At 36.0% G+C, this 20,265-nt stretch overlaps 2 protein-coding genes across 2 annotated transcripts in view; one reads left to right on the top strand and one right to left on the bottom strand.

The window, feature by feature from the left end:
- Positions 1 to 1,738: 1,738 nt before the first annotated feature.
- Positions 1,739 to 8,153, bottom strand: LOC127619207 (insulin-like growth factor-binding protein 6). The gene is made up of 4 exons (XM_052092014.1): positions 7,536 to 8,153; positions 6,485 to 6,519; positions 5,822 to 5,941; positions 1,739 to 4,878 (listed from the first exon to the last, which is right to left on the bottom strand). Exons 1-4 carry the CDS (start codon positions 7,912 to 7,914, stop codon positions 4,765 to 4,767), a joined length of 648 nt encoding a protein of 215 aa, XP_051947974.1. The 5' UTR covers positions 7,915 to 8,153; the 3' UTR covers positions 1,739 to 4,764.
- Positions 8,154 to 14,511: 6,358 nt separating this feature from the next.
- The window catches only part of LOC127618708 (SPRY domain-containing protein 3-like), a 51,377-nt gene continuing 45,623 nt past the window's right edge, over positions 14,512 to 20,265 (top strand). Inside the window, exons 1-3 of the mRNA XM_052091311.1 lie at positions 14,512 to 14,635; positions 15,419 to 15,555; positions 19,611 to 19,686. Coding sequence (XP_051947271.1) covers positions 15,428 to 15,555; positions 19,611 to 19,686 — 204 coding nt within the window. The 5' untranslated portion in view covers positions 14,512 to 14,635; positions 15,419 to 15,427. The remainder of the gene's footprint in view (positions 14,636 to 15,418; positions 15,556 to 19,610; positions 19,687 to 20,265) is intronic.

Here is a 20,265-nt window from a genome sequence, read left to right on the forward strand (position 1 = left end):
CTCCCTCCCTCTGTGTCTCCGCGCAGCAGTGCAGCACACATCGGCACATCAGACACAAAGACACACAGACAGGCAGACAGGCAGGCAGCAGCCCCTCCCAGTTGTGTTTTTCTTGGCTTGTGTGGAGGTGAGTGGTGATGAACAAAAGACTAAGCTACCAGTGCCTCGACTTTACAGCTAATAAGCCAAAAGCCAAATATAGTTAACTTTAGTTGTCTTGCTAACATGCATGACCCATGAGCTACTAGCTAATGTAATAAGTTAGCTAAAGTTTAGCTAAGGCAATATATCATGGCCATACAGGCTAATGTACTGTACTTAATGGAGACACTACAGGTGAATACAGTCAAATTTGTGTCTAATAACATCATCACAATTACCACATTTATATGCAAAATAGGCGTTAACTAATTAAAATGCGCTAATTTGCATACATTTGACAAGGGACTGCAGGTGAATAGGATAAACAAAATAGTTAAAGTATATCACCACAGAACTTCCCCAGTTAATGACTTGCATCAAGAGTCTTTTCCCCTGAAATGTTATGTTTAAATATGCAGATTCGCTTGTTTTGGTTAATTTAGAAGAAATCTACAGATGCAAACAGACGGAGGGTAGTAGGCTTAAAACAAACACCACCTAAACGTGTATTTTTGGAAATGTACTTTCCATTAGAGTAAAAGAAGACATAATAGACCAATATCTCAATAATTTGTAGAAATATGTCAAGTATGAAACAACTAAAGGAAGTCATATTTGTGTTAATATATGTAAGGTTTTTTTTTATTTTTTTTATTTTAAATAAATAATTACGAGAAGTGCCCTTTTTTCCACTTGAGCCCCTGCCCCCCAAAATGTCTGTGCATGTCCCTGACCCTCACAAAGCTTAATTCATAGTAAGCAATATATGTTCTGGCCTCACACATTTTTGCACTGTCACCCTAGCTACATTTGTTCAATGCAATATTTGTACTTCTATTTTCTCATCATATTGCTATATTCTTGCAGCTAACAGCAGGGGACATCTGCTCTTTCTTATTGCTAATTCAAAGCATTTCTTTTTTTCGGAGGCACTGATAAGAACATTTTTGTCTGAAACCGATACCGATGTTTTGCCACTTACCTCATTTTGTCATCAGATCACAGTTTTACTTAGGAATGGTTAAAAATGTATAAAGAGTTACAAAAGCTTTTTACTGTTCCAACAATAAATCATTTGCAATATTTGTCATTTACAATATCTCAGCAGTCAAAGTCTGCTGGTTTCAAAGCTTTTTGGATGGCTTCCCTCATCATGCAGCCTGTAGGTAAGTGCTGCTTTCTCAACTTTCAAGACCGTGGGGGGTGTCCCCCCCCCCACACACATTAACGTGAGAATGAAAGAATAAAAAGTAACTATTACTTAAATATGTTCTTATTAGTGTCAAACCTTTTACATATTGGGGTTATTGTTATTTCTGGATTTTGCATTTGAATTCACAGAGTTTTTACAAAATGTGTTACAAATTTGTTGTATATATATTTTTTTTTATATATCGCCATTTTCATGCTTATAGACAATAATTGGCTGATAAAGCAGCTTATATATCTGTCCATCCCTATTTTCTTCTCTCCCAATTGCGCATATGTGAGGTGTCGTAGTATTCTTGCTATTCGTTGGAATGCTACAGTATTATTTAATAGTGTTTTCAGTTTTCCAAATTCAGTTTTATCCATGTGAGCTTTTAAATAAGATGCTGCAAATAGTCAAGCCTTTTTTATATAGTCAATTTATTTTTCTTTGTGTCAGTTTTTTTTCTCATAGTTGTTTTTTGCAGGTCTTCCTTTTTCAAGGGCCCACAATGACTGGCACATATATTGATACAACAAATTCAGTGTGAGGTACATTTTATCAGACATTATTTTGTGTACTTTTTCTCAATGAATTTGTGGGAACGAGTAAACACAGAATTCTGAACAAAATTTAAAAGCAAAACCAGAATACAATCTGAAACTTTGAAGACTTTTAAGCAATATAATAACACTTTCAAACACTGAAGGGTCAACAGATCAACATAAATAATAAAAAAAAGTGAAATGAAATAATAATTTTATAAAAACAAACACATGTACAGCAGTAATTACTCTCTAAGGGGTGTGTTTAAAATGTGTATTTGTCATTTTTTTCTAGCCTGTTCCATAGTAAGGTGCACCAATGCATGTCGCTCGCTCTCTCAGCAAATAAAATAAGCTCTATTTTGACAATGAAAAACTGCTGACAATATAAAAATACATGGCATTATAGTTCATTAAATAAACCAGCAATATAATATAGCATATTGAAATATATAAAAATATGTCTTACAACTTCTCAAAAAAGGTAACAGGCATCAGCATTCAAGAATAGTTCCACCTTATGACACAACCAACCACGAAAATAACATACATATGTACAAATAATCCACAACACGTATTTGCAGTCAGAGTGCCATAGTAATGAAAATGAAGAGTACTTTCCAAGTCACGTGCACATTTGATAATATTTTGATGTCTCTATATGACAATGCGTATAATTCAAGAGTATGCAAGTCTTCAAGGAAGGTATTCAAGGAAATTTTGTAATACTCCAGAATAAATTCGACGAAAATGTATATTCCATTTTCTAAAAGGAATAGTTCACCCCAAAATGAAAATTATGTCATTATTTATTCACCCTCGTGTTGTTCCAAACCCATGTACAGGGTTGGGAGGGTTAGTTTTGAAATGTATTCCACTACAGATTACAGAATACATGCTGTAAAATGTAATCTGTAATGTAATCTGTTAGATTACTCAAGGTCAGTAACGTATTCTAAATACTTTGGATTACTTCTTTAGCACTGGTAGATTTACTATAAAAACTCTGCCAGTACAGTAAGACAAAATACACATGTTAAAAATACATTCTCTGAAAAACCTAAATATCATATGCAGTGTTGTTTCTAAAACAAAATTAATCAAATGGATCTTGTTTTAATGATTTTTAGATATTTTTACAGGAAAACAATATAACAATTATTATCAAGAATATGATTTTTGCCCTAATATCAAAGGTCTTAGTAGAAAAAAGAAATTATGATCCAACATGAATTTTCTTGATGACAAAATATGATCGTTCCTGGTAACATGTGCATGTAAAATGTCTAGAAATAGCATTTTAACTTAGTGTAAAGCTAACAATTTACACAAGGTTTATTTCTATTTCTTGTGCTCCAAACGTACTTCTCTGTCTGCTCGTATGAATGTAACACATCATAAGAAAGTGTTTCACCGCTGTTCAAATGCACTTTGGATCGCATCATTTATATGTATAAATGTTTTCCATCTGAAAGGACTAAACATTAAATTAAACAGATGACAATAAAATGCAAAGTAATCTCTTCAGTAATCAAAATACTTTTTGAATGTAACTGTATTCTAAATACCAATGATTTAAATTGGAATACAGTTACTTATATTTTGTATTTTAAATACGTAATCCCATTACATGTATTTCGTTACTCCCTGATCCTGCCCGTATATTGTTGTTTTTACCTGGAACACTAATTAAGACATTTTAAAGAATTTTCCAATGACAAAAAGTGACCAGGTCATGACCATGTCAAGGCTTAAAAAAGACTAAAACGCCAATAAAGAACCAATAAAAAAGTAGTCCATTCAACTCTATAGTTCAAGTCTCCTGAAGCCATACAATTGTGTGAGGAAGAGACCAAAATTGATGTCATTTTAGGCAGCATAAAAGTAATCCATATGACTCCAGTGGTTTAATCGATGTCTTCTGAAGTGATAGGATAGATGTGGGTGAAAAACAGATCAGTGGATTTAACCACAGGAGTCGTATGGATTACTTTTATGCTGCCTTTATGTGCTTTTTGGACCTTCAAAGTTTTTGACCCCAAAGCTTCAAAGTTTTTGACCACAAAGCTTCAAAGTTTTGGTCACCATTCACTTGCATTATATGGACTTACAGAGCTGAGATATTCTCTAAAAATCTTTGTTTGTGTTCAGCAGAGGAAAGAAAGTCACACATCTGGCGTGGCATCAGGGTGAATAAATGATGAACTACCCCTTTAATATCAAATGATTTCAAAAGACTTGGAATAGTAGGACTAATTGTACGGTGGGTTTTGTTTTCCATTTTAGAGCTTGACAGCTGGAAAGAGCTGCGCAAATATTCTTCAGAATATCTCCTTTTGTGTTCCAAGAACAAATAACAGCATACAGGTTTGGAAGGGCATGAGTGAGATGAATAAATAATGAACTATTCCTTTAAGCATAGTTTTGTCAGTGTATTTTTAGAGAGGGGGGAGAGGGGACGGTAAGCACATAGTAGACATCGTTACGCCATCTGCATAACAGTACTAGAGTCGACTGAGAAAAAACAGAGAACATAATGAGAGAACATACGTTAATAGCTATCACACACACAATAATTTGTACTATAGGGCCCCAGATTAAATAGTTCTCTGTAAAAGCTGACCTATCTCAACTTAAACTTAAAGTGGTCATTGGTTCTGTGTGCTTATATTGTCTGTTTGTGATGCAGAGGACTTATTTATGGCAGTGATGTGAACCTTCCATGTGAAGGTCTGGACTGTCTGAGTGAGGGCCCTTTCCATGTGAAGTGGTTTATCCCTGGTGTGTCCTGGTCAGGCAGTTCTTGCACTGAGCTGAAGTCATCCCCTCTCCCTGTACCACTCCTCTTTCTCTTCCTCCAGGCTCAGAGCTGTGGAGCCGTTGCTGCCCTCACTCTCCATCACATGGTAAAGTGCCATCATCCCTGGCAGGTGTCCGCAACGTGTTGCCCTGCTCATCGACACACCAACAATTACCACGCTGCTTGCCCTTAGAGGACCGACACTGGAACAGAACAGGAGATCGTATGTTCATAAACTTTTGTGTCATTCGTTTAAATAAATAGTTCAATTAATGGGATAGTTCATCCAAAAATGAAAATTCTCTAATCATTTACTCACCCTCATGCCATCCCAGATGTGTATGACTTTCTTTCTTCTGCGGAATACAAGCAAATATTTTTAGAAAAATATGGCAGCTCTGTAGGTCCATACAATGCAAGTAAATGGTGACCAGACCTTTAAAGCTCCAAAAATCACCTAAAGGCAACAATAAAGTAATCCACATGACTTCAGTGGTTAAATCTATGTCTTCAGAAGCGATATGATATGTGTTTGTGTGAAACAGATCAATATTTTAGTTATTTTATTATAAATCTCCATTTTAACTTTCACAATCTGATTTATTGTGAAAAAGGATTGAAATATTGATCTGTTTCTCACCAAAGTGATTGCATTGCTTCAGAAAACATATATTAAACCACTGCCATATGGATTACTTTAATGCAGCCTTTATGGGATTTTTGGAGCTTGAAAGGTCTGGTCACCATTCACTTGCATTGTATGAACTTAAAGAGCTGAGATATTCTTCTAAAAATCTTCGTTTGTGTTCAGCAGAAGAAAAAAGTCACACACATCTGAGATGGCATGAAAGTGAGTAAATTATGAGAATTTTCATTTTCGGGTGAACAAATTCTTTCCCATACAACAAAAGGAAATTGGAAAACAATCCATCTATTGTAAGTGCCTCACTGTAATAGCGATACTTGCTTTCTTTTTTTTTAGCAAAGAAAGGATGTCAAAATGTTGTGGTAATCAACATTGTGACAAATGCTGTTAATTGAGCTTAACTTGCATTGAACCTTGAATATTCCTTTTAGATCTTTTATGGAGGGAAAGAATATCAGTGAATAACTATTTGCCATTATTATAGATTTTTTATCAAATACCTGCTTTTTCCTGTAGAACCCATGAGTGTCACAGTTGGGGATGTAGATGTCACGATCGGACTGGAAAACGGTGAGCTCAAGACCTCGCAACACAGTGTTGAGCAGCTTACGACATGGAGCCTGGTGAGAAAATGAAGGTGTAGAAAGAAAAATATGAAGGAATAGCCCATATTTTCCTTTTGTATTTGTAGATGTACAAGATACATTTCAATCTTTCCATTCACATGTAGCACAGTTATTGTTCTACAAAGCACAACCAAATCATTTATTTGAATCATTTATCAATTATTAGAATACATTTCTAATGAGATGTAGGTTTTAGCAGCTTTTTAAATATCTTAAAGGAATAGTTCATGCAAGTCATTATTCATTCACCTTAATGATGTTCCAAACCCAAAAGGAGATCCCATTTACATATAATGAATGTTAGTGGTGTCTGAGGATAACTTTCTGATCTTTGTGTTCCATTGAAGAAATTAAGTCATCTGGGTTTGGAACAATATGAGGTTTAGTAAATGATTGTAGATTTTTAGATGAACTATCCATTTGAAGTTTTTTTGTTGACTCTTCCCCTTGTTCTTGTATGCAAGCTTGAGACATTCATGAGAACATAAACATGAATAACAGAATCCAAAAAACAAAAAGCAAAAATTAAAGACTTACCTTTTCTATTTCACCACTATGTGAAGGATTAGGCACTGTAAAAACAGAAAAAACAAATTGATACTAAAATATGTAACATATGTGTATTTCAAGAAAAAGGCACACTTTAGATCACATAGAATTAAAAAATCTGATTCAACTCAAATATGATTGAATGAATGCCATATGCTACATTTTGTAGGGATATGTTTGTTGAGGTGGCTTACTTGAACTGGAAAACCAAAAACTAATATTCTCATGTATTTTCTCAGACAAGGACCTTTAAGTTGCAGTTACCTAAAGTAAACAGCAGATGGAGACACCTGCTATGGGAAATTTCTATGGCAATCGAAATGTGAGTTACACTGAAATACACTCAAGAACACGCACACATATTTCTGTATAGACACACACACACACACACACACACACACACACACACACACACACACACACACACACACACACACACACACACACACACACACATATATATATATATATGTGTGTGTGTATATATGTATGTGTCTTTTTTCAGTCCTCTATTTCTGCTGTTATTTACTCATATCCTCGACTAAATAGTTTGCATGCACAATCAAAAGTGCATATAGTACTTATATATACTGTACTTACACATTCACACAAGCACATATTATAACGTCTAGTGACGTGTTAATCATCTGCATATTTACACTATGCGAAAGCCTCAAATCACAGAAATGCTTTTACGCCATACAGGAATTTACAGCCATCGCATGCAAAACAGCAGCTATTCCCGGCAAATAATGCACATGTCCTCGGTCCAATAACAATTCTGTCATCCTCCCAACCTTCTGATACAGACACTGCCACACATTAGCTTGCCAGCACATCCCTGGAACCTGAAATACATCCTTGTGCTATTTCGCCATGGTACTTAAAGCAGATTACCTATCGCATTCACTCACTGCATGTGGCATGACTAAAAAACAACCAACTAAAAGCAACTAAAAAAGAGCACGCCTGGAACGTGGCACAGATGAAGCTATGGAGGAAATGCTCCCAGGGAGCCCAAAGGCATCTGAGGTCTTACCTGTGGGGCAGGGCCTTTCGGTGGGACTGATTTTGCTCTGTTTGGCGCAAAAGCCTCTTCCCTGCAGCAGAGCCTGGAGGGGGCTGTGCTCACGCTGAGGGGGCACGCAGCGAAGACCCTTGGCACAGCTTAGGGTGTACACCCCGCAAGGTTCCCCTAACGCCAGGACGGTCTTTCTGGCCGCAGCGGGGTGGTCTCTGGAGGCCCGACCCGCACCCCCACCATCTTTGCAGGTAGGGCAGTTTTTGTGGGGGCCCAAGCGGCTAGCCAGGGACCCAGATCCGCAGTGGACAATGAGCAACAGGACAACTGGCATCAAGTTAGAGAAGAAATACATCTTGCGTCCGGATCTCAGGTCCTCCATGCTCTGTTCGGTCATACGTGGCTGCTGATGCTATTTCTGGAAGTCTATTTCTCTTTCTCCTTCTCTGTTTTCTTTGCTTGATTTTCAGCTTTGCTTGGTGCTCAGCCTGTGCAGTGGCAAGGCAGCCAGGACTCCCCTGCAGTGCCAGAGGATACAAACCGAGAACGAGTATGAGACGGCAAGCAGTGGCTTTTAAAGATCTGTAAGGCGGTGATAGAGAGCGAGAGGGAGAGAGAACAGTTATGACACCTTCAGGGGCTGGGACTGAGAGAGAGAGAGAGAGAGAGAGAGAGAGAGAGAGAGAGAGAGAGAGAGAGAGAGAGAGAGAGAGAAAGTATGGGGGGAGTGGAAAGAAAGAAAGAAAGAAAGAGAGAGATTATTTTTCCTTTTAGAAATGATCAAGTCTGCTCCAGCTTTCCTTTACACATTATTATATCTGGAAACATTCCTATAGACAGGATACATACTCTGGCTATGTTAAGCTTAAAATCCTGTGATGTGTACTTTTTATGCATCATATATGAAAATGTTCGCATTCTGGAAATGTTTGCCATGGTAACAATGAATGAGAGGGATTCTATTTCTCTGCTGATTTGCAGAGTCGCTTCATTAACCTTTTTGCTTCTATGAATGTTAAAAAGATCACCCACAGATCATCTGACCTTTACAAGTGGAAGGCATACACTGCTAGAATATAACTCAATAATATGGCTTTATGAAAATTCACAGGACCTGAAGTAAAGCTTTTTAATATGCTATTTCAATTTTAGTAACTTTTTATGCTTTTTAATTCTTCAGATACACAGAAAAATGTTCATGACCATTAAGCACATTTCCACCCCAAATTCGTATTACCATAATGTTTCTGGGGGTTAAATGTGACCTAGGCATCTTTTAATGCATTTTAAATGCAATTTTAGTCTATATATGGGTTTCTTTAACTTGGGGCACTTTCACGCAGGGGTTAATTTGTATTAAAAAGAATAGATTTCTCTCTCTCTCTCTATTTTATTTTTATAAAACTGAATTGGAAACTTTTTATAAGGCCTTTTATGTGTAGATTTGACAATGTTAGCCTTATTCCAGACTCAGACTTTCAATATTAAACTATTATGATGCACAAAAGTGCGCTCAACACACTTTGTGTGTGTGTGTGTGTGTGTGTGTGTGTGTGTGTGTGTGTGTGTGTGTGTGTGTGTGTGTGTGTGTGTATGTGTGTGCACAAGTCCAAGGACTTTGTGTGTGCAAACACACATCCACACATGTGCTCATCTAAAGGATTGGGATGCTCCTGAATATTTAATATTTCTGTATTATGAAGTCTATTCCATTTGTTTCCAATGGCAGGTCATTTTTGACCGGGAACGCAACAGGTGTAACAAAGTGAAATAAAACAAATAATGTGTAAAGAAAATGGTCCAATTTGTGTGTGTGTGTGTGTGTGTGTGTGTGTGTGTGTGTGTGTGTGTGTGTGTATTCAAATACCATATGTGAACAAACTCAAATAATTTTATTCCAATTGGATTAATTAAAAAAATCATAAAAGAAAAAGAAAAGTTGTCCAGGTCAAAACGACTGGAACGCAACATCAGGGTTAAATGATAATGGTTGAAATAAACACAAACCATTTCAATATTTATTATGTTAAAATTATTTAAACTCAATTGTCACAATTTTGCCCCTAATAATTTATTATTATTATTTATTCAAATGTTAGTGTACTTGTTCACAAGGTCAAACCAAGAAGATTCAAGGTAAATATCACTAGCAATGCTTTAATTTTGCTACATTATGCCAAAAAGTGTGAAAAAAAATATTATTTGTCTATTTAATATACAAAAAATGTTTGCTATGAAATTAGCCTTTGCGAGACAAAAGAGTCCGCCGTATTATTTCAAAAATGTCAAAAATTAAATTTCCATCACCATCATTTCCAGCAATTTTATTAAACACAATATAGAATTTGAGATGTGACACTTTTGTGGGAATTTTTGTGACTTTCAGGAAAAATGACAAATCTCATGTGATGCATGTTCATGCTCTCTTGGACGTTGTTACAAGACAAATTAGCGAGTAGTAATTTTAGTAAGATTGCTAATAATGTTTAACAAAAACTCTATATTCTAGAAATAGACAGTGCTAAAAGTGTCTGAAGTTGAAGAGACACCCATAAATGGTTGACCTAATAGAACAAGCACCTGCACTGCATCTAAAATGCTGCATTGTGATGGAGCAATGTAGCCATGGAAGATTTTGCCACTTAATCATTTATTGTGGAGAAGGGATCGTCTGCATAATTGGGGCAGTGTTTTTACTGGAATGTACTCAAGACAGTATATGCCAGCACCTAGTAATGCAATCCATCAGCCCAGTCAACAAGACAAATCCGTTCTCTTTGGAAGACTTTATAAAATCCTTGTTGTCCTTTGGCTTAAATACCATTAATCGAGAATCCATAAGTTGTCTTCTAGTCTAGAGTTTAGACGAGATGTCAGCTAAACATTATCACAGAGTGCTTTTGTTGATGATAATAATGCCATATATAGTGCCAACTGCAATAGGCATTGAAACAGTACAGAAAGTCTATAAATGGCTAAAAGCGTACAAAAAAAATTAAATCGCACCAAGATGTGTCTCTCATTGTCAGAAAGAATTTCTTCTAAATCACCGTGTCTTGTAAATGTTAATGGCTGTCTTCAGAATGATCTCAGGTCACAGCCAACTATAGGGGTCCCATAAGAACAGGCCTGTGTTTATTTGTTGTTGTCATGAAGCGGGATGGAAGATGTCAAAGACAGGCTTGTATGAGCACAGAAGCCAAACAGGATTTAGATGTTAATCTTACTGTATTGACATGTGTGGTCATAGCTCTCTTTAACACAAACATGTTTGCCTGCAGAGTCCTTGTTTTGCCACACAATGAAGTGCCACTGAATATTTCTGTGTATGGCTCATAAATGGCAGTAAACAATCCTTATATGATCTGTAATGCTCTAGAAACCCGACACGTTTTGAGCGTTTCTCATTACTGTAGATGTTAAACGGCTGATGCACTCTTATTAGAATTGATTAGTCTCGGCAAAGATGGCAAAATCACCTGCCGTCTGACGTTCCCATCTGCGCCACAGCACATCCCCGTTCTCTGTTTCCACATGTTCCATTGGGAGAATGTTCCAAGAAGCGTGCCAGCCCGATAGGGTCTTTCTTTTTCCAAATTCACAAGATTAAACCCTCCTCTGTCTGCAAGTCAAGTTAGATGGTTCCAACCCTTGTATTCTCTTCATTACGTTTGTGTGCACCACCCCCTCATAAACCTTTTAAACTTTGCTTCTTCCATTTGTCAGTATTTGCTCAGTGTAACTTATTCTAAAAATGTGATGCATGCTTCATCCCATCTTGTACACTGGCAGCCAAAAGTTTGGAATAATGTAAAGATTTTTATCTTACGGAAAGTAATTGGTACTTTTATTCACCAAAGTGTCATTCAACTGATAACAATGTATAGTCAGGACATTAATAATGATAAACTACTTCAAAGAATTATCATTAAAAAAATCCTCCACGTTTGTCCAGATACTCCGGTGACATTTCACCCCACGCTTCCTGTAGCACTTGCCATAGATGTGTCTGTCTTGTCGGGCACTTCTCACGCACCTTACAGTCTAGCTGATCCCACAAAAGCTCAATGGGGTTAAGATCCATAACACTCTTTTCCAGTTATCTGTTGTCCAACGTCTGTGTTTTTTTGCCCACTCAAACCATCACTTTTTGATCAAAAGTGGCTTTATCTTTGCATTTCTTCCCATAAGTCCTCCTGAGTCTTCTCTTTACTGTTGTTCATGAAACTGGTGTTGAGCGGGTAGAATTCAATGAAGCTGTCAGCGGAGGACATATGAGGTGTCTATTTCTCAAACTAGAGACTCTGATGTACTTATCCTCTTGTTTAGTTGCACATCTGGCCTTCCACATCTCTTTCTGTCCTTGTTAGAGCCAGTTGTACTTTGTCTTTGAAGACTGTAGTGTACACCTTTGTATGAAATCTTCAGTTTTTTGGCAATTTCATGCATTGAATCGCCTTCATTACTCAAAACAATGATTGAATGACGAGTTTCTAGAGAAAGCTGTTTTTTTTGTGTGCCATTTTTGACCTAATGTTGACCTGAAGACATGTCAGTCTATTGCATACTATTGCAACTCAAAAACAAATACAAAGACTATGTTAATCTTCATTTAATGAACCGAATAGCTTTCATCTGTGTTTGATATAATGGCAAGTGATTTTTCTAGTACCAATTTAGCATTTTAGCATGATTACTCAAGGATAAGGTGATGGAGTGATGGCTGCTGGAAATGGGGTCTGTCTAGATTTGATCAAAAATGACTTTTTTCAAATAGTGATGGTGCTGTTTTTCACATCAGTATGTCCTGACTATTCTTAGTGATCAGTTAAATGCCACTTTGGTGAATTAAAGTTCCAATTTCCTTCTGAAACAGCAAAATCTGTACATTATTCCAAACTTTTGGCCGCCAGTTTAGGTGTTGCAATGCTTACAGTATAGTACATTTAACTATACGAGTCATGACTATAAGGGGCCCTTAGATTGTGCCAAATGTTCTTTAACCCACTTTTCTTCTGGGTGAGGTGGAAACATGCCAGACCATTTTAGTGGTTTAGTGCACTGGAAACCCATCCTTACAGAGAATGGAAAATGGAAATAATTGGGCTTTTAGTGTCAACACCAGTCACTTGATTCAGTACTTTTTCCCACTGCTCAAATAAAAATGAATTACACCTAATAATGAAAAAAAAATATGCCACAATCACCTCTGTTAAATTAAAAACACGTGAGACTGTAATAATAATAAATCCATATCTGTACACCAAAAGCTGTGATCATCTGTAAAGCACTGTGTGTGTGTGTATGTCTGTGTGTGTGTGTTTTTTTTTTTTTTTTTGCTGGCAAGCAGTTTTATGTTGTGTTTTGTTCATTTAATTAAAACAAAATGTACATTGACTGCTCAGCTGGTTCCCGCCTCCTCCTCACCCATCGTGTGAATCCGTTACAACAGTACATACGCTTCCATTTTTTTTTATAACAGAAAGACATTTTTGTTCTTGAAAGAAACGGATGCTTCCTTTTGCTGAATGCATTAAATTGATCAAAAATACTGCCAAAATAAGTAATAACAAATATTATTACAGTTTGAAATAATTATTTTAAATGGTCTTTATTCCATTCTTTCTCTACCCGTGAAAGATGGCAAACATATACTGTATCACCTGTTCCTTATAAAAGCATTCTAAAGTGCTAATTTGGTACTCGAGAAAATGTTCTTATTATTAGAACAATTGAAAATGGTTGCGCTATCATGTGGAAATCACAATACTGTGGGGTTTTTTCCCCATTTGCTGACGTATTGAGTTCTTACAAGTTGCTTTACACTCGCAATTTTGAAATTGAAAAAAACTATTTTCTCCTAAAGTCTATTGTTATTTTGCCCCATATTTTGAATTTCGGGGGTATTTTTGTTAATTTCGGTGGAGTCCCTGTTAATTTACGACACTATTACTATTAACTTATATCTTATAATTATACTTATAACTTTCTTCTTCCCAAAAATTCAGAAATATTATGTATTTTTTTTTTGTACTTTGCAATTGTTGTGAAAAATAACTGTAGCGAAGTTTAATACATTTTAAATCAACTCAAGTAAAAGTAAAAGTACCATTATTTATTTATACTTAATATTTTTTTTTTTTTTTAAATGTACTGAAGTACTGTTACAAAAGAGCATGACCCATATCTTAAAGGAATATTCCGGGTTCAATACAAGTTAAGCTCAGTCTACAGCATTTGTGGCGTAATATTGTTAAACACACACACACACACACACACACACACACACACACTCAAAAAAAAAATCGACTTGTCCCTCCTTTTTAAATAAATAAATAAATAAATAGTGAGGTTACAGTTGAGGCACTCACAATGGAAGTGAATGGGGCCAATCTGTAAACCTTAAAATACACACTATTTCAAAGGCAAAGACACAAGACATAAACAGAGTGTGAAAATATGATTTTAGTGTAATAACATTTCTTATTTACCTTTTCTGCTTAAAGCTATAGCCAATTTTATAACTTTGTTGCCATGACTATTTAATTATAAGTTCGTTTTAACACAAGAAATAATGTAAGTGCTTTTATAAAATTATAAGATTCACTACCTTTAAACCCATCAAAAATTGGCCCCATTCACTTCCATTGTAAGTGCCTCACAGTAACCTCGATTTTTTTTTGCTTCTTTTTTTTAAGTAAAGGAGAGACGGGTCGAAATAATTTTTTGTGGTAATCCACATTATGCCACAAATGCTGTCGATTAAGCTTGGACCCGGAATATTTTATTTAATTTCTCAAAGGTGTTAATATACATCCCAAAGCTTAAATTTACAGAAGATCTTAAAAAACTGTGTCAAAATGTTGTAACCTTTATCATAACTCCTTTGTAGTCGTTTCTCCTACTCGGTTGTAGCAGCCCATTGCGACTTTTCATTGGCTACGCGTCTGTCAATCAACTGAATGGCGCCTTTCATTGGTTCATTCCTCCATGACGTCTTCCGGGAAGAGCCGTTCACGCTTCAGCGAAGTTTGCCAGATTGCTAATAGATTCGATATCTAGAAGTAAACACAAGTGCCCTTAAATGTTCTAATGTCTTAACAGTTGATGTACATAAGGTACGTAAATACATTAAATGTATTTAAATATGTTGAACTCGAACATAGTTTTTTAGCGGCTGTGTAATTTTGACATTTTGTTTCGAAAGGGCCTCCAACCTGCTAATAATATGTTAGCCAGCTGTGATTGAAACTTACCTACTAGTTTGGGGGGGGGTTAACTTCTTATTTAATAATTAATTTGTCTGTGTGTCAATTATGAAGCTAAACGTATTTATCTGTACGCTGCTTTAATAGAGGATATTAAATAGTCTATGTTTGACAAAATTCTGTGTCTACAGTTTTCTGTCAAACAACTGTCAACTAGAAACATTTTGCACTATTTCTAGTACAGAGATTTTAGATAGAAACTTCACTGTAATCAAGTGTGTCTTTTCTTATGGCAATGTCTGTTACAGTGTAAATTATTGCTATTAAATAATTGTTTATGCCAAATCTGAGATTGAGTTTTGTAATAAATGCAAATTTTTAGTTTAAGGCTGTTAAAGAGGAGCTTTAGACAGTTGAAAGCCATTTGTGCGTGTTTGATATTCCTTTGGCCTTATGTGTGGAAACAATGAGACATAAAAATCTGCACAGGAAATATTTTGGCATGATTGGAAAAAGACCAAAAGCCATTTATAATTCTGAACAAATATGCTATGTTTGTACAGATGTTATTTCCATGACAATACATGGTCAGCAAGTCAATCTACTTGTTCCTCTTATGTTTTCAATCAGATTAGTCTCTGGTCCCCAAACCAAGTCCTTTAAACATTGTGGCATCTGTTTCCCACTCCACAGCCCTCCGAAATGGATGATATCAATTTACACTACAGATTCCTGAACTGGCGGCGCCGGATCAGGGAAATCAGGGAAGTACGTGCTGTTCGTTATCAAGAGCGCTACAAACGAATGTTGAAGAATGAAGACACGCTATGGTAAGATTGCCCAGTTAGTGACCCATGCTCTGTTTTTTTCCACTGTGTTTGAGAGCCTGCACCTGGAGTGGAAATTATGTGTTGACCCTCCCTAGTTTTTATGGAAAATTTCAGCAGTGCTTGCATTTTTTCTTATTTGTTTGTTATATTTTGAATTGCACAACCACCCATCCTCATCAATATTAGTGAGCTGGGTTTGCGAGCGAAGAGCATAGTGAGTGCGTGTGCTTGAGCCATCAGTCTGTACCGAAAACGTAATCAGCCTTGACTCATTCGACCTCACTGATTGAAACTATTAAAATTGCAAGGGAAAATCAGTTGCTACTTGTTTTTATTTGTTCAGAAAAAGATGAAAAGAAAGCCTAATCCATCGGAAAAATAAACAGGCCTTGCACATGCGACGATGCAGCCTAATTCCTTTTTTATATTAAAAGTCTCTCCAGCATCCTGTTTGTCCCAAAGTCTGAACAGCACCTGACTTGTAGCAGTGCATTTCGGTTAGAAACGTTGTCTGACTTTAGTCAGCACCACCTCCGCGTCACAGTGACGTATGCCATCAAAGAACTGCGAGAATCGAGTCTCCAAACCAGCTGCACAAACTTCGACGATGACACAGCTTATTATTGGCCAGACTCTCTGACGTATTAAAATAATACAGGCTTATTTCTGACTATCTTCTTGTACACACAGGCACTGTATTAAGCAGCATGTACCTATTCAAATTAATAGTTTTCCTTGATTTATATGTAAAATTCAAGTTTCTCTATATCTGAATTTCTATCAAATCCACTTTGTGTGCAATAAAGAAAGCAAACATTGTGCGATTTGCTGTGACTGATGTCACCAATGACAAATCTCACCGATCGTCAAGACATGGTGCATTTGAATGTGACCAGAATAAAAAATAATAATTCTCGCACATGAACTGGCTGATGACTTAAAGGGATAGTTCACCCAAAAATGTTAACTCTCTCATCATTAACTCACCCTTATGCCATCCTAGATGTGTGTGACTTTCTTTCTTCTGCGGAACACAAACAAAAGTTTTTAGAGGAAAATCTCAGCTCTGCTGACCTTTTCAATGCAAGTGAATGGTGACCAGAACTTTGGAACTCCAAAAAGCAGATAAAACCAGTGTTAAACCAGCTTAGGATAAATTGTAAGAAGTTCATAAGAACGTTCCTAAGTGCAATTCTTGAAGTTCTCAAATATTTTCTTAAGAACATCTTAATTATTTTCTTAAGAGTAAAAAGACAGGCTTTGATATTGTCTGATCAGCCTGCTCATGGGCTTGCCTTGTCTAATATCCTTCAACAAATCCAATACTTCAACACTGATAAATCGTAACAAAATTATTATAAAGTGTGTGATGTGTTATAGGAAAATGTACTTGCCTATAAAAATGTACATTTGAAAACTTTTAATTTGACTTGGAATAGAAAATAAGCAAAAACTTAGACAAGTAGACAAGAGCTGGATGTTCTTGTTGAGGAAATTACTGCAAGGAAAAAGTTCTGCTTGGGAAGCGTGATAATCCCGTCGGGGAAATGGGAAAGGGTGGTGGATGCTTTCTGTGCTGTTCCTAACTTCGATAGGGATGGGGGGGGATGGGGGGGGGTGAAAAAGAAGGTCTCAGCTTTCTAATGTTATAATTATTATGTTTCTATTAACTCTAAAGATCATGGAGACAGAGCACTATATGCAGCACATCTGTTTGTATTAGCAATTAGTCATCACATTAAGAAGCGTCAAAACAAAATGTATTGTTTGATTTTGGTAATAACATGTACATGGTTTGTAATCTGAAAATAAAAGTATAGTCAATCACAAAACAGTCAGAAACGTGTTTTGGTCTAAAATCACGTTTCTACATAAATGGCCCATTGCGACTTCACTCCCCATAATCGAACACATCACATTTAAAACAACCCAGTTAATTCATTAAACAAATGACCTTTTAGAATTTAAGACAACTGTGAGGTTATCCTAACTTTAAGGTGTTATTTATGATGATTTTTAAGACAGAATTTGAAAGCTGCTTACATTTGTTTCTTAAGAAGTTTGTTTTGGGAATATAAAATATTTGTAACTTTTCTTAAGTTAGAAAATGGTCGTTAAGAAGAATTTTCTTCTTAAGAACATTCTGTGAATCCGGCCCATGGTCACCATTCACTTACATTGTATGGACATATAGAGCGGAGATATTCTTAAAAAAAAATCTTTATTTGTGTTCAGCCGAAGAAAGTAAGTCATACACATCTGGGGCCTGAAGTATAAACGTTGCATAGGCACAAAATTGGCTTTGAAAAGTACGTAAGCAATTTCCCACGAACATATCGTGATTTATAAAAAATAAACTTGCTGTAAATATATGCCCACCGTCCTGACACTCTTGACTGTGTGTATGCAATCTTTTACTGGTGTGTGAATTGGTGACTACAGCTGGACAAATAATTAACTGAACAGACTGATTATAAACTCTTTCAATTACTTGAAATAGAAGTAATTGTTATCAAGTCAATAGTAGGCTATATTTTTATGTAACTAATTGAAAAGGCATTCAAATATAAGCTGTAAAAGGGAAATATTGGTTTGGGATTCACTGCATTTGGAGAACTATAACGTTTTGGAAAATTATATAGAAGGAACATACATTAACTAAAAATGACAGCGAACAAAATAATTTGAGCAGAAAATTGAAATTTGGTGTGTAGTCAAGGAAAGCAAAATATGTGTTTAATTATGTTTTGAAGTAACATTTCACTGTACATTTCATGATGCTTTAATTCAAGTCGTTTCATGCAAATTTAGAGTTGGAGGATCATTGTCATTGGCAGCTTTGTGTCAAATGTTTTGTCTTAAAGAGAAGGGCTGGGTATAAATATTGATTTTCCTATGCATCACAATCTTAGTTTGAACTAACTTGATATTGATTCTTAAATGCCAAGATCGATCTTTCACTATAGGTGGCAACCCTCTATAATGCAGGTAAATCTCTCGCATGTGTAACCAAATCTCATGCTATGTGACAAGAATGTCTATGATTATCCACTGGCTGGTAAATGTTCAGATTACACTCACCAGTGATTGAGTAGTATAGTGGAGAAGAATTTATTAGCACAGAGGTCCTTTCACTGGTTGTTGAGAGTAAAAATTTGGTTTAACTTACTCTGTGTATCCAAAGACAAGATCCACAGATACATTTTTCATTGAATAATGTGTCCTTTAATTCCCTTTCTGTTTTTACAGTCAGCAAACATTTAACTTTTATTACACATGGATGTGCTAAAGAAACCACACTTGTCCTCTCCCATTTATGTGCTTACTGGCTGATGCCGCTAGTCTTAAAGAGACGGTACCGATTAAGCACATGCTCTACATATCAAAGTACTGTAAATATTAGTAAAAAATATTTCAAATAATTATGAGAATAAACAATAAAAAATATATATGCAACATATTATATGGCATTTTTAAGACATCAATTAAATGAGAAGATTGAATAAACTGAATTTAAACATTTTAAAAAAGCTAAAATGTGACCAATTTGATGAAAAATGAATGATAAAATAACATTTGTGAAATTTATATTTTAAAATTGTACCTAGAAAGGTTGACTAGAAGGTGCCTTTGTAATTAAGAGCATTAGCTGAGAGAGAATTAATTTGATATTTTAGCAAAATGAACATTTGTAACAGAAATGTACCCATTTGAATCAATGTTGAATCGAGGTCGGAATAAATAGCTTGTTGGGAAATCTGTATCCATACCCAGCCCTATCAAAGAGTGTCTCACTTGGTGTCCTTGGGAAATCCTTGGAAATTTAACATGTGTTTGAGATTTAAATTAGGCTTTGGAAGAGGGTTTAACTGCCTGCAATGGTAATTCTTACCCAGGTTAATGTGAAAATCGAGAAACAGTTGAAACATGTAGAAACAGAACTGACGCTGATTTCAACAGCTAGTCCACGCATCACTGGGCATTTTAATGATGTACCTATAGCAACAGTGCTCTGATTATTAGAGATTAAGCTTTTTATTACTTCCCTGCTGTAGTTACCAAGGGAACTCTGATGAAGTTGGCTGCTACGTGGCTCCACGCCCCTTGTCAAAGGGAAACTGTTACTTTGAGGTAAGCAGCACACCTATGTTGTTGGGTTGCTAATAACATCAGAATGTGAATCATTTCAACACCCTTTTATGACACTTGGTTAGGAAATGCAGTAGCCTAGTACTAAAAGCTTTATGTAACTTTGTGTGTTCAGAGATACAAAGTTGTTTTCAATTATTTTAACCTGTGTTTACATTTTGTTATGATTTTGTAGCTTTACAAAACAATTACAATTCTCCCTCCCAAAACTTTACAGCATTTACGTGGTATCTTAAAAAGACCAAACAAACATATAGGCTTCCTGTGTCCCCCACATTAAAATAAGCACTCGTAAATTGAATTGATGCACTCGTATGACACTGTTGCTTCTCTTGCTACCTTGCCATAAAATACAGTTTTTGACAAGAAGAAACTCCCAGGTGATTTTGTACCAGAAATCTCTGATTAGGCTATAAATTAGACTTTTGGAGAGGGTTAGGGCTGGGCGATATGTAAAATATATTTTTGCGATAATTGCCTTTAAAAAATATTGCTATATCCGATTATATTGTCAACCCCCTGTAAAGGTATTCAATGGAAAGGAGGAGGCGAGAACCGGCT

Source organism: Xyrauchen texanus, chromosome 25 (genome assembly GCF_025860055.1).
Source record: "Xyrauchen texanus isolate HMW12.3.18 chromosome 25, RBS_HiC_50CHRs, whole genome shotgun sequence".
NCBI lineage: Eukaryota > Metazoa > Chordata > Actinopteri > Cypriniformes > Catostomidae > Xyrauchen > Xyrauchen texanus.

Coding starts and splice junctions, on each gene's coding strand:
- LOC127619207 (XM_052092014.1), bottom strand. CDS start 7,914: ATGACCGAACAGAGCATGGAGGACCTGAGATCCGGACGCAAGATGTAT. Junction 6,520..7,535: donor CGAAAGGCCCTGCCCCACAG/GTAAGACCTCAG, acceptor CTGTTTTTACAG/TGCCTAATCCTTCACATAGT. Junction 4,879..5,821: donor GGTTCTACAGGAAAAAGCAG/GTATTTGATAAA, acceptor GTTCTGTTCCAG/TGTCGGTCCTCTAAGGGCAA.